A 14714-nucleotide genomic window follows, 5' to 3' on the forward strand; every position below is an offset into this window, starting at 1 on the left:
AGTTGCTTTATGTATATTCCCGTGGTTTTCTAATAGAACTTCGCATCCTTTTTCTATGCCTAGTACTTCTGCTTGGAAGATGCTAGCCGAGTTCGGTAGACGTATAGAGAGAGATATGCCCAGATCAGCGGAGAATACCCCCGTGCCCACTCCGCAGTCCATTTTGGACCCGTCGGTATAGACTGAGGTGGTACCCCCCTCTGCAATTGAACCTCTTCTCCATTCTCGCCTAGATGGTATCCTCCCCTGGAAGTGCCTATTGAAATCCAGCTTTGGGAGAATGTAGTCTGATTTATTAATAGTGAGTTTGTTTAGGATTACGCTATGTCCGTAGTTCTGCTGATTCCAACCTCCCAATTCTTTTATTCTTATCGCCGCAATAGCTGCTGTTTTTTGAATAAAAATGTCCATTGGTAGTTGATGCAAGATCACATTGAGCGCATCAGTCGGACATGACCTGATTGCGCTTGTAACACCCGCACTTGCTGCTCTTTGTATTCCATTTAATTTTCTTATGTTGTACAGTTTGTTTAGCGCTGGCCACCATACCAGAGCTCCATATGTGAGTGTGGGTCTTATGACCGCCGTGTACATCCACATGATTATACTTGGTTTGAGGCCCCAATTCTTGTTGACAATTTTCTTACAAGTATAGTAGGCCATGTATGCTTTGTTTATTCTTTTTTCTATATTTATTTTCCAGGACAGTTTGGCGCTAATCTCCACCCCCAAATACTTAGCTGTTGGGGATAGAGTGAGTGTTGTGCCGTTTAGTACCGGAAGTTGAAACTGAGGTATTTTGGTTCTGCTAGTGAATAGCATCAGTTCTGTTTTGTTCGGGTTAACTCCTAGACCATTGCTTTTAGCCCATAGGTTTAACCTACGAAGTGCTCTTTCCATAATCTCGCTGACTGTTGAAGGAAACATACCTGATACCAACAACACTATATCGTCTGCATACGCTACTGCTTTCACTCCTCCACCGTTTAATTGGAGGAGTATTTCGTTCAGCGCTACAACCCATAGAAGCGGAGAGAGGACCCCCCCTTGAGGCGTCCCTCTACTCACATAACTTGTTTGTGTTGCAGCGCCGTTTGAAGCTATAATCTTCCTATTCTCAAGCATCGATAGTATCCATCTGCACACAGTGTCATCTATGCCCCCATGCGCCAGAGAATTAATTATCGTATTTACTTCTATGTTATTGAAAGGGCCCTCTATGTCTAGAAAAGCAGCCATGGTGTATTGTTTGTGGTGCAGTGATTTTTCAATCACACTTATCACCTCGTGAAGGGCGGTTTCGGTTGATCGGCCCTTTATGTACGCATGTTGGGACTTCGATAACTTCTCCGCCATTATTGTTCTTACGTGTATATCTATCAGCCTTTCTAGTACCTTCAGCATAAATGAGGTAAGGCTTATAGGTCTAAAATCCTTGGCGTTCTCGTGCGTTCTTCTGCCTGGTTTCGGAAGAAACACAACTTTACTCCTTTTCCAACTTCTTGGGATGTAAGATAGTTGAATGCTTGCTTTGTATATATTTTCAAGCCTTAGAACCATTGGTTCTACCAGTTTCTGCAGCATTATGGGCATAATCCTGTCAGGACCTGCCGCTTTAAATGGTGCAAAACTATTTATGGCATATTTGATTTTTCTTTTGTCTACTATTTGGCTTCGATAGTCAGCTGCGTTCACCGGTGGTTGCGGTTGAACCCTTGTTGAAGGTGTTTGCTGACTCCCGGGGAAGTGTGTTTTGATTAGTACCTCCAGAGACTCTTTTGCCGAGGAGGTCCAATCACTTCCCTCCGCCCTAATGTAGGCAGTATTAATATGGTCTTTGGATAGCATTTTACTCAGCCTAGCGGCTTCTCTGCAACTTTCAATCGATGTGCAGAAAGCTCGCCATGAGTCATTTTTAGCTTTCCTGACTGCTTTTTTGTATTCCTTCATAAGGTCTTTATATGGCTGCCATATTTTAGTTCTAAAACTCTCATTGAAAGCTTTCCTTAGTTGTGTTCTCAAATTCTTGAGTTCACTGTTCCACCAAGGAAGAGACTTTCTCTTTTTCAAAACTGTTAGCGGAGTAGATTTATTAAAAGTTGTGATTAGGATTTTTGTACAACTCACTTTTACTTTCCACTAAACTAATAAGTTTTTCGTCATCCATTTTTTTATTAGATTGGGTATATAATAAATTATACAAAACAGTAAATTAAACACTTTATAAATGCATACATATATAAATGCTAAATTGCAAAATCATTAATTAATTTACATAAACATTTATTTTGCCAAAATATGTTCGCACAGTTTCATTTCACATTAATTTCTTCAAGTAATTATAGCGCTGCTCTTCTGGCAACCCGCCTTTTTGACTAACTGCTGATTGGCGTCACCCTGATTGTGTTTTGTTGCCAGCTCAAAAAACAGATCAGGGTGCAATGCCAGCTGACAAGCGAGAGAGCAAGAAAAGAGATTCTGATCAATTTATCTATGTTATCTATGCTCAAAACTAAACTGATGTTTGACGTGTTAATTTGAACGTTTGCGGACAACACACGATTGAACATCACTAACGCATATGCACTGTTTGACGCAATTATTTGATCGTCTCCAGGGCACTTCAATCTAATCTTTTAAATTTTCGGTCTGAAAATGGTATTAGGTTAGTACGTGAGACGCAGTCGTGCGAGCAGGATGTGTAGGCCTGATCGGTCTGTGACACCGATGCGGGTATACGATCAACTTTTTACGCAAGTCATATATTTTTATTATGAGTAATTATGTGATATTTATTTGATAATGTATTTTTTTGAATTGCATCGGAAAAGACGGGCGTACGCTGTGGAATAAATATGAGAAATCTCGTGACACAACTTCCAGGTCCTAAAGGTTAAGCTAGAAACACGAAAGAGCATTTTTTTTTAAAGGAATTCAATGGTGCCAGTAGCTGTGAAGCATTGGGAATCCATTTGCAGCAGTAATTGATCACTCCCAGAAGCCTACGGAGATCGGTGAAGTCTCAGGCTTGGGAAATGACAGGATCGTATCCGCGCGGATAGCTGGAGGTTTGTCCATCCATTAGAGGTGGAGAAACATCGATGCGAACATCGATGGCATCGATGTTTTCGAAACATCGGCAACATCGATGCATAGCTGGGCAAAATCGATGTTTTTCCATCTCTAAGGCACATAGAGGAAGACAGTCGAATTGTAAGTACATATCAGTGATCTGCAGTGAATACTTGGCTTATGAATACACTCTCATATTCATGAATCACCCCCAATATTCACTCACACTTGCTCTCACTAAAAATATTATCTTCTCACAATCACATGGCTTGCTTGTGTAATAATGAGTGTGAATATGTCTCACAATCACTTATCGCTCACACTTGGCTTGGCTTGCTTCTCTGCATACAATTGTTTGAGCTATTCGTTGCTTACCATTAGATGAGTTGAAAGGCTCATGAATACATTCACTAATAAGTGGCTCATTATTTATTCATGAATACATTCACAAATTCCTTGCCTATTCAAAATATATTTTATACCTACACGGAGGGGTTTTAAAAGGAACGAAACGCGCGATTGTAGTGACTACAAAACTGAAACTTCTTTGTTTATTATCCTTTTAGTCAATTATTTTCTTAAGCTTTATCTTACATTCTAGAAATTGGAGAGCTTAGGTAGATGAGTCCCTGAAGTTTATACCTACGCGGAGGGGTTTTAAAAGGAACGAAACGCGTGATTGTAGTGACTACTAAACTGAAACTTCTTTGTTTATTATCCTTTTATTCAATTATTTCTTAAACCCTTGCATCTTTATCTTACATTCTAGAAAGTGAAGAGCTTAGGTAGATGAGTCCCTGAAGTTTATACCTACACGGAGGGGTTTTAAAAGGAACGAGTGAGTCTAGTGACTTCGTAGAAACTACAAAACTGAAACTTCTTTGTTTCTTATTCTTTTATTCAGTTTTCTTTTAAAATAGAACAATAAATCACATTAAAACATAGTAAAATTACTAAGAGATACTATACATATATACAAGAAATGTGGGTGGGTTTTGTGTCAATATGTTTTGTACTTCTTTCAATTTTTCGATTAAAAACGATATGCGGAGCAGTTCATACAGACATTCCAACAATAGTCAGCTTTAAACGTAACATATTAACATATATCGACAGTATATGGCTTGCTAATTTAAGCATTTACCACAAAGTAGCACTATTTTCATATCCTCCCGCAAAAGCTATGAGAGATGTCGATATTGAAGCTGTGAAGCATTTCTGCATTGAGGAGATATCAGGCAATATTGAGTTTTACACTTCCGAACACAATGAGACCCCACAAATTCCATATTCACCAATTACTTCAACATCAAATGCGTCTTCACCTGCAAATGACCTGAACTTCTTTTTTACAAATATTTCAAACATGAGCGCGCAGGCACGTATCGAAGATGAGATGGATAGATATTTTACAGAAAGAATACAATTTGATAATGACTTTGACGCAATTCAATGGTGGAAGCAACATAAAGCTAACTTTCCACGCATATCAAAATTTGCACTTAAAATATTAACTATACCTGCAAGTAGTGCGGCGTCTGAACGTGTATTTTCCTTGGCAGGCAATTTAATAACTGATAAAAGAAATCGACTTGCACCCAAAACCGTAGATAATATAATATTCCTGAATTCTATATTTAAGACTAACTAATATGGCAAGAAGACCTTAGAAACTTAAAAAACAAAAATATACAATGATATTGAAAAGTAATTTTGTGCAATACCTCAATCTTAATATATATTTAGAAGCTATACTTATAATATATACTTGTATCTTTGGAGTTGAATCTTATGTATGTACATAAATCTTGAAGTAAATTTTATGCTTATTATTTTTATTTTTTACCGAAATTAACTGAAGTTTGCTATTTAGTTTTTTGATAATAATTCATGTAATTTTTATACCATTAAACTGACGTGATTTTTATTTTTAATTTTAATTCCATTGAAAGGAACTAAATTATCATTTTATAAAATAAAATGTAATATTATAAGTGATAACATATTAATGTATGTAAGTATGTATATTTGATTTTTTTAATAATAGAGAAAATTAACACAAAATATGAAAATCCAGTTTTTTATTTCATTATATCTAGTCATTATTTGAACCAGTTACAAAATCCTTGTTGTTATACAATAATATAATAATAACTCTTACTAATTTCATAATGGATTTCTTAGCCTTTGGTTCATAGCGTTACGGCTCAAGTGGCTCAAGTGGCTTGCGCACAATTGAGCTTCTTCGTATATTCACAAGTGTTTTGTATTCATGAATATCAGAGAGTCCTAAGCAAAGATTCATAGGTATTGTGAGCTCATAAGCAAACACTTGTGAATATATGCTTCATACAAGCTAAGCAGCTCACAAGCCAAAACTCTCTCTCTCATAATTGTAAGTGAGTAGTATTCACACTTACACTCATTCCGTGAATAATTTGCTTGCTTCATACTCAATTTTTCGCAAGTGGCTCAAAGTTGTGTTTAACTCATTCACTGCAGATCACTGGCACATATATCATTTAATCTCATTATTAACAGAATATTGTTATTTTAAGCTTAGTACGCAGCTCTCAAGAAATGTAAAAACTTCACATAAAAAAAGCTTAAGAAACGGTCCAGAAACGTTCCTGCGATAAACTTACTTGTGCTAGTACGCAGCTCTCAAGAAATCTAGTACTAATTATTAATACTTTTTTTCAATAAAATGTGAATATGGCAAACCTGGTTTTGCGAAGAAACATCAAATCAACAATTGTTTCTTGAGGGAAATTCGAAGTAATCGTCAAATTCATCCTAAATTAGTTGAAATCATTATTATAAAGTATATTCCATTTTGAAATGTTGTATAAAACCAACCAATCATCAACAACATTCCTTAAATCTCAATGAAAATATTTGTGTTACCATACACATACATACATACATGCATACGCACAAAGTTTGTTTACTTTGTTTATTCTCTCTTGCTCTTCTAATGTGGATCATTCACAATGCGTAACCAGCTGTCAACATTACTTGAGAAATAATGTATTTTTGTTCTTGAGCATTTACTTGAGAGCTGCGTACCAACCTTTAGTTATACTTGTTGGTGGTGTTGGCGTGAATGTGGTGGTACTTAAACATGGACAGGTTTATGAAAAGTAAGTACTAAATATCCGAATTTATCTTCAGAAAAGCATTGTAGATGAATTTCTGCAGAAAAGCATATGCACATTCACATGCATTTTTGCTTTTGCATTGAATAGGCATTAATACAGTTTTATTCTTATAGGAACAGTAAGCGAACAGCCAAAGCCTGATGAGGATCAAAAGAAGAGGAGGCGTGATGTTTCTATAGCTTGGGATCATTTTAAAAGAAACAGCGAAAAAACGCATGGGATATGCAATTACTGTGGTAAGCCAATAAAGACGTGTGGAAACACAACAAATCTAATGGACCACTTAAAGCACGTTCATGCTGATCGGCTTAAAGTTGGGGGAACTGCACAGAAACCAAACATCTTAGAAAAGTTTGTTGGAAAATCGGTTTCCTTTTATGAAAATGACTCGAAACGAAAACGTCTCCTAGACAGTAAGGTCATGAACATGATTGCTGTCGATGTTCAACCTTTTTCTTGTGTGGAGGACGACGGATTTAAAGAGCTCATGAAAGAAATGGACCCTCGCTACAGGTTACCTAGTAGGTCACACCTGCGCGACGTAGTGCTTCCATCTCAATATGAGTCTCTTAAGAATAAACTCCAGTCTGTACTTAACGATATTGATTTTGTGGCCATAACGACTGACTTGTGGACATCCAAAGCAAACGAAGGTTACATTACAGTTACGTGCCATTTTGTTTTAAATAGTTTTACGTTGGAGTCAGCAATTTTAGCAACAAGGCAACTTCTTGACACTACCAATCACAATGCTATTAATATTCCTGAAACACTAAAAGACGTGCTTGATGATTGGGGTGTCGCGAATGAGGTTGTTTGTGTTGTGACTGACAATGATGCGACGATGCTAAAAGCATGTGAGTTGCTTGAGTATAAGCACTTGCCTTGTGTAGCGCACACAATCAACCTTATTGTGCAAGATGTTCTAAAATTGTCCGATTTCGACGTAATTCTTACAAAATGTAAGTCGGTAGTTGGCTTTTTTAAGAGAAGCCAGATCGCATATTCGAAATTTAAGGAAGCTCAGGGGGACAGTCCGCATTCTCTTCTGCAAGAAATGCCAACTCGATGGAATAGCGCATACGAAATGATTAAGCGCATACTGAAGACAAACGAATTTATTACATTAGCTTTGGTATCTTCTCGTGGCGCTCCATTGCCGTTTTCAGCAGCAGAAGTGGATATTTTAAATGATATTTCCGAGTTGCTATCCCCCTTCGAAGAGGCGACGCTTTCTGTATCTACAAACACAAAAGTATCGGCGTCCATAATTATCCCTGTCATATGCGAACTGAATCATAAAATAAACAATATTAAAGACAACACAGAAAAAGGCAAAAACATATAGACCATCAAGTTTAGGTTTACCAAGAGGCTCGCAAGCTATGAAACACGCACAACACCACGAATTGCTACTATACTAGATCCCCGCTTTAAGAAACACGGATTTTTTAATCCCTTTAATGCGGAAGAAGGTGTCAAAGCTGTGCAGCATGAACTGTTTACACAACTACCTGCAAACCCACTACATCCGCCAACATCACCAACACAGGAACCAAGCCCATTTTCATTTCTACAAGTCAAAAGCCAAAACAAGGTGCACTCTTCCTGGGCAGATGCCATTATCCTGATGAGACAGCATTTTGAAAAGGAGAACCAGCCGGAAAAATGTGACCCTCTTGTGTACTGGCAGGTAAGAAATTATGCAATAACATATTTTTTCCAATTTATTGTATTAATTATATTTTAGATTACTACAGATGGCGACGCGTTTAAAACGTTAGCTAAAAAATATCGACCGTTGTCGATAAGCTCCTCTTCTTAAACAAAAACAAACATGTAAATAATATGTAATATATGTATATAGTAGAGTTCGGGATAGTAAGTAAGGATAGTAAAGTAGGGATAGTAAGTAAGGATGGTAAAATAAGCAATAATATAGTAGGGATAGCACAATATCCTAAAGAACTAATATTTTCTTTGGACCATGTATATATTGAAACATTGATATTAAATTTGTTTTTGTTTTTAGTTTTTATTTACAAGCTAAGGATAGGACAATATACTAAAGAAGTGGAACATGAATATCATAAGCAATTTTATTTTAATTTGTTTTTCGTTTTCTTTTTTATTTGATAATTGATTAATAAAATGGATATTTTTTGTTGAAAATTTGACTTTTAATTTTTAAACATCACAAATCAAAATAAAGTTCAAATAAACTAAAATAACTGCTAATTTTTTTTTTGTTTAAAATGTCGATGCCCGTGAACATCGATGTTTCTCCACCTCTACCATCCATCCTTGTTAATTGTATAACCGAGGTATGTCACCTCTTCTTTTGCAAAATTGAACTTACTGGAATTCATAGTGAGCTCCAAGCGCTCATAAAAGGCATCTTTGGTCATATCGTCTTTCTCTTCCGTCGGGGCGTGGGCGCAGATCAGCGATATGTTGAAGAACCTCGCTTTGATGTGGATTGTGTCTAGACTTCCATCCACCAGAATGAATGATATTTCTCCGCGACGGAGTCTCACTCCCACCATACTTGCGTTCCTTTATATGGACACTATAGTAAATCTCACAAGGTCTTCGTCAGGTATATTGCATTTCTTTGACTGCGGTGATGTCAGCCTTTACTCTAACGAAGACATCAACCAGCTGGGCAGCGGCACCTTCCCAATTACGGAACCGAACATTTCAGATGCATGCCCTCAAATCGTAATCCTTAATTCGATTGCTATGGTCGTCATCAAAGGGGGGGTCTCTCATCCGAGGCTTGTTGTTCTATTTCATTGGGTGCGTGTTTTTACGTGGCGGGTCCCAAACCCAGCGCACAATCCTGTTTAGGGGATGCTTCGCCTTCTCACTTTAGCTCGCCTTCAAACGGATGCTCTTAGGCTACCCAGAGGATACTTGGTCAAAGACCGGAAATTGTGACCTGCTTGAGATATATTTAAAAGAATTTTCGAGCCACTTCGTTTCTGACGACTCCCAAGTGAATAGCGATTGAACTTCTACACATGACTCCATCCTCCGTCAGCATATACATACATATAAATTTATGTATACATATTTATTTGTTTTTTGGCTTCGTCTGCTGAATGTATTGTGGCTACATTTGAATATCTTATCTTCTGCAACTTTGACAAGTTGCTTTCTCCAAAATCTGTATCCGCAACACATGAATGCCTATGGAGAGAGTCGTGTTAGAACACCTGTCATTGCGGCCAAATTGAGACCCATCCATCCAATGACCCTGGCTGTCCCACTTTCCTTAAACACAAGTAAGTAAATAAAATAAAAATAGAGCGCCGATGCACAAATTAGAGATGCATGGAAAATCTTCAACAGCAACCCCAACACACATCAAATGCAACCCCCTCAAAAAAAAAACAAGGGCGCCGTCCTTCGCACAAATTGTAAAAAACACCAGCAGTATAATGACCGAACCAACAACTGTAAACACAGCACACGACTTGCAAACAGCTCCAGCAAACAAACCCCATGTAGAAACTACAAACAATAACCCACAAGCAAATAACGGAGCATCCAAGAAAACATGTCATACTAAATCAATCACACAAACAACTTCAACCATATCCAAACCTCACCAGAAAAACAGCACAACAACATCCCCAGTAAGACAACAAACAGCAACTAACGTCAGCACACCAGAAATAGCGACTACAAGTAGAAATGCAGAAAAAAATTCCAGCCCACCCATCCCTACATACCCCAGCCCAATTATCAGTGATACCGAGATGTCACCTTTCAGCCAATTACACGCAAAATTCCCCGATCTTAATGTCCTCATAAAACCAAATACATATAAAACAACATTATTGTCACACAAGTCAACCAACATAGATAAGTCATAAATTTAAATATTCTTATACTAACCCTTTAATTCATATACAAACACACATATTATATAACAAATGTTACCATTATAACAGTGGAACATAAACGGATATCACAATAACTGCATTGAACTTGAAATCCTAATAAAGATGTATAAACCCTCCATTATACTTCTAAACGAAACTCACCTTGCCCACAATTCCTCTGCCCCCACCCCCAAATCCTACGTAGGGCACTTCCACAACCTACCTCACATAAACTCAAAGAAACAAGGAATCGCCATTCTGGTTAAAAGAAACCGTCCCCACCAACCCCTTCCTACCCAATCCAATATATCCTCACTATCCATAGAACTTCAAACCCCCATCAGGATCACAATAACTTGCGCTTACTCCCCGCCAAGTCAATCAATAACAACAGCTGACCTTTACAATCTTTTCCCCTCCCCTCCCCAACCCTTCATCCTTGCAGGCGACTTTAACGCTTGGAGTCCGCTCTGGGGATCTGCCTCTTATAATCAGAGAGGATATTCTATAGAAAATGCCATCCTCACCTCCAACTGTTTCGTACTAAACGACGGCTCCCCCACCCACTTCTCAACCCACTCAACCTTTACTCATATTGACCTTACGCTTTCCTCTCCCTCCCTTTCCAACAACTCATCATGGCACCTTATAGATGACCTTCAAGGCAGCGATCACTTCCCGATCCTCATCAAAATTCTCACATCCCGACCCACCATTCCCTTCTCTCCCAGGATCAAATTTAAAACAGATAGAGCGGATTGGAACAAATTCGAAAGCGCATGCGACTTCTATTCCAAATCCTTCCCAACATCCTCCAACATCAATCAAGATACCTCCAATATCCATAAAGCAATCCGCTGTGCATCCAACGTCTCCATCCCTCTGTCCTCAACCAAACCAGTAAAGCCAGCCCCCCTATGGTGGAACAACGAAATTGCGTCCCTTAGGCAAGCCAAACAACAAGCGTGGCACAACTTCAATCGCAACCGGTTTACCACAACTCTCATTCAATTCAAAGAGCTGAACGCGCAATTTCGCCGGAAAATCAATGATGCTAAGCTCGACTGTTTTCAAAAATTCACTAGCAGCATCAGTGCGTCATCCGACCCTGAAAAAATTTGGGCTGACATAAAAACACTCACCGGTTTACCCTCTAATCGCCAAATCTACTCCCTTAACACCTCTCATGGCAATCGTCTATATCCCCAGGATATAGCTCAAGAATTCGCCAGTCACTTCCCTAACGCCTCTTCAGACCAAACCTTCCCCTCCGAATTTATCGCCTCTAAACGGTCAGAAATCCTCCAACATCGTATCACACCAACCACTCTCTCTCATTCAGCCAAACTTGTAGAAGCCGACATATCTCTTTACGAACTCCAACGCGCCCTGTCCGCAGTAAAAGGCTAGACACCCGGCATCGACAAAATATCCTATCCCATAATTAAGCATCTCCCCAGATTACTCCTTTACCGTCTCATTAAGCATTACAACAATATCCTCAACACAGGCCACTACCCACACGCGTGGAAAACCAGCGCAATAATACCCCTCTTAAAACCTGGCAAATCCCCTTGCGAAGTTAACAGCTATCGACCAATTTCCCTTCTTCCCTGCCTAGGTAAACTAATGGAGAAGATAATTGCTACCAGACTAACCTGGTACGCCCACTCAAACCAACTTATCCACCACAACCAAGTAGCCTTCAAGAAGGGACAAGGCACCACAGATGCCCTACTACACCTTGACTATTTTATCTCAAACGCGCTCTCCAGCAAAAACCATGTTTCCCTCCTTTCCCTCGACTTTCAAAAAGCATTTGATCGGATTGGAACTCCGGTAGTACTAAGACAACTCGACAAATGGAAGATCGGCCCCAAAATGTACAATTTTATAAAATCATTTCTCTCAAACCGAAAATTAAGTGTATTTATATCCAACAGCCGCTCTTCCATTTTTCCACTCGATAATGGCAACCCGCAGGGCTCCCCCTTATCAGTCATCTTGTTCATTATAGCCTTCAATGAAATTAACAAGTTCCCAAACATCGAACACCAAATATACGCAAACGACGTTTTGTTGTTTTCCAAATCCAATGATCAAACAGAAGTCATAAGGACCTTTTCCAAAATCCAACGCCTATTATCCACATGGTCCCTCTCCTCAGGCCCCTCAATTTGTCCCATTAAAACCAAAATGCTCCATATATGCAAAAACGATCCTGCAATTCTCCTTCATTTACCTTCAATCGTGTAAATATTGTATGTACAGATAATCTTAAGTTTCTCGGTATTGTATTCGATCCCAAATATTTCTTTCAACAGCACTGTAAATACGTTAAGGAAAGACTCTATGTAAAGTTAAACATTATTAAGTACTTATCAAGCAAACGCTCGACACGCTGACAAACGCCCTTATCTTATCAACCATCAACTACTGCATAGAAATCTATGGATTACACGCTAAACAAAACTTAAAGATGATCGCTGCTCCCTACCATGCCGCAGTGCGAGATCCATACGCGCATTTCCAACGTCACCCATAAAAAATATTCTGGTCGAATCGGTTGAACTGCCGATCAAGCAGCACATTCCGCGGTACACTCACCACCCTCCCTGGGCGGCCAGCAAAACATTCTTCATTAATGACCTAGCCTCCTTGCGGAAATATAGCACACCAAACACTGTTTATAAAGCCAAGTTTTCCGAAACAATCGCACATTATAAATCCAATGGCTGGCAATTGATTTTCACGGATGGATCGAATGCCTCACACACCTCCTATGTTGTGGTAAAGGAAAATCAAGAAGTTGTCGCGTACGGCCTCCTTTTTTCATTCTGCTCTATTTTCACCGCCGAAGCAACCGCTATATTCCACGCTGTTCAATACTCTGCCAAAAACAAAGGTAAACATATATATTATATGTATGTATATACCGATAGTATGTCATGTTTCCAAGCTATACAAAACCACAACAAATCAGGCAGTATCATCAAAAATATAAAAAACACACTTATTTCCCTTCCACGCAAGATCAAAATCATGTGGATACCTGGACACTCCGGCATAAAGAACAACACACTTGCAGATACCATCGCCAAAGATATTTCCATCACACCAACAATCACATCCGAACTCATCCTACCTAGCGACATATACCGACTAATTCATAGTTAGAGGCAAACAAAGTTATTACGTGAATGGGCGGATTATAATCACCATTATTCGGACATTATCCCCTACACACGTCTCCGAATTGGGCACACCATAATTACCAACGCGCACTTATTACAGGGCATTAGATCCAACACCTGCCCCTTCTGTCAAGCAACAGTCAGCGTGCAACATCTACTGGTATCCTGCCCAGAACTTGCTTCTCAAAGACTTCATCATTTCGACAACAAGGACCCTCTCCTATTGTTAATGGACGCCACAGAAGAAAATATTAGCAAAATTTACAAATTTCTAAAGGACACAGACCTACTCCGTCGTATCTGACCCAACCAGCCAGCCGAAAGCCTCTGCTGCTAGCGCTGCGTTGGCTTTAGTTTATATAATAATTAATTATTATGTAAGCTTTGTATAAATAAATAAATAAATAAATAACTTCCAGCGAATCTACCCCACCCACATATACCTCGGAGGTATTTTCGCAGAGAAGTTGCTGCTAGAAGTTGGTTGCACGACGCAGTGGTTCAAATTATCAAGAGTACAGTCGTTACTATCTACAGTTTGCCGGAGTCTAGCAACCTACGTAGCCATGCATTTTAAAGCTGTGCCCACTGGTACTATATATAGAAAGGTATTAAGTGGCATCGTTGTTGTTGTCAGTAACAACGTTTATATTTAAGCGAAATATATCGTCCATAAAAAATTCATTTGCGGATAATCAGAAATTCTTTACGTGAGTTCTTATGAATAAAATGCAGACCTGGTGTTAGATTTCTTGGTGGTTCTTGTTTACGTTGTATATGTTTACATTTGACCGCCATAAAATATAAGACGGTTTCGTAAGTCAACCTTGTTTTTTAACTTTAAAATTATTTATATTACTTAAATAAATTATTTAAATAATTGTATTTTTATATTTAAACACAAATTCTCTATGATTTCTGTTTTCTGTTTAACGTCTAACCATTTTGTCAATTTGTGTATGTCCAAACAAACGCTTATCACCCAGGACTGTATCTTTAAAATTTGTACAGATAAAAAACAACATAACATTAAACAACAAGTGATAACCCAATAAAATTGAACAAGTAATAACTCTAATAACGTAAAAATTTGCTTTATATAATCAACCCTATTCTCATGCCCTCACAAAAATCATAACCATCGCTTTTGCGAAGTTTTTGTTATTTGTGATTTTATATATGTGATGACTGAAAGCAAACCTCACAATGCAAAATCGGTTGAAATAGAATGGAGAAACTATTCTTCCAAAGGAGTTATCTATTGTATTGTTACAAAAGTAGTATTAAGTTGTATTTGTATTGCTATATGCATCCCTTATTATGAACAATAGTTGTAGGTATATGGAATAGCATTTGTCTTGTTGTAGACATCTGGCGCCGCGGCTGTCTGCTTGTCG

The 14714-nt window shown here is 38.4% G+C and overlaps 3 protein-coding genes across 6 annotated transcripts in view; all 3 read left to right on the forward strand.

Moving 5' to 3' along the window:
* The window catches only part of LOC105231136 (ubiquitin-conjugating enzyme E2 G1), a 539049-nt gene that overhangs the window by 458966 nt on the left and 65369 nt on the right, over positions 1–14714 (forward strand). The gene's annotated exons all lie outside the window — the stretch shown is intronic.
* On the forward strand, positions 2218–8307 carry LOC125776641 (E3 SUMO-protein ligase ZBED1-like). Of its 2 annotated transcripts, XM_049450094.1 has the most exons (4): positions 2218–3689; positions 3858–6215; positions 6347–7926; positions 7984–8307. In XM_049450094.1, exons 2-3 carry the CDS (start codon positions 6179–6181, stop codon positions 7579–7581), a joined length of 1272 nt encoding a protein of 423 aa, XP_049306051.1. In that variant the 5' UTR covers positions 2218–3689; positions 3858–6178; the 3' UTR covers positions 7582–7926; positions 7984–8307. The 2 variants fall into 2 exon arrangements, with proteins under 2 accessions (XP_049306051.1, XP_049306050.1); XM_049450093.1 differs by having other exon boundaries at positions 2218–6215.
* On the forward strand, positions 9677–11533 carry LOC125776485 (uncharacterized). Its single transcript, XM_049448623.1, has 2 exons — positions 9677–9926; positions 10569–11533. Exons 1-2 carry the CDS (start codon positions 9677–9679, stop codon positions 11531–11533), a joined length of 1215 nt encoding a protein of 404 aa, XP_049304580.1.

Source organism: Bactrocera dorsalis, chromosome 2, assembly GCF_023373825.1.
Source record: "Bactrocera dorsalis isolate Fly_Bdor chromosome 2, ASM2337382v1, whole genome shotgun sequence".
Taxonomy (NCBI): domain Eukaryota; kingdom Metazoa; phylum Arthropoda; class Insecta; order Diptera; family Tephritidae; genus Bactrocera; species Bactrocera dorsalis.

Coding starts and splice junctions, on each gene's coding strand:
- LOC125776485 (XM_049448623.1), top strand. CDS start 9,677: ATGACCGAACCAACAACTGTAAACACAGCACACGACTTGCAAACAGCT. Junction 9,927..10,568: donor ACCAGAAATAGCGACTACAA/GTAGAAATGCAG, acceptor TCATCCTTGCAG/GCGACTTTAACGCTTGGAGT.
- LOC125776641 (XM_049450093.1), top strand. CDS start 6,179: ATGTGGTGGTACTTAAACATGGACAGGTTTATGAAAA. Junction 6,216..6,346: donor CATGGACAGGTTTATGAAAA/GTAAGTACTAAA, acceptor TTATTCTTATAG/GAACAGTAAGCGAACAGCCA.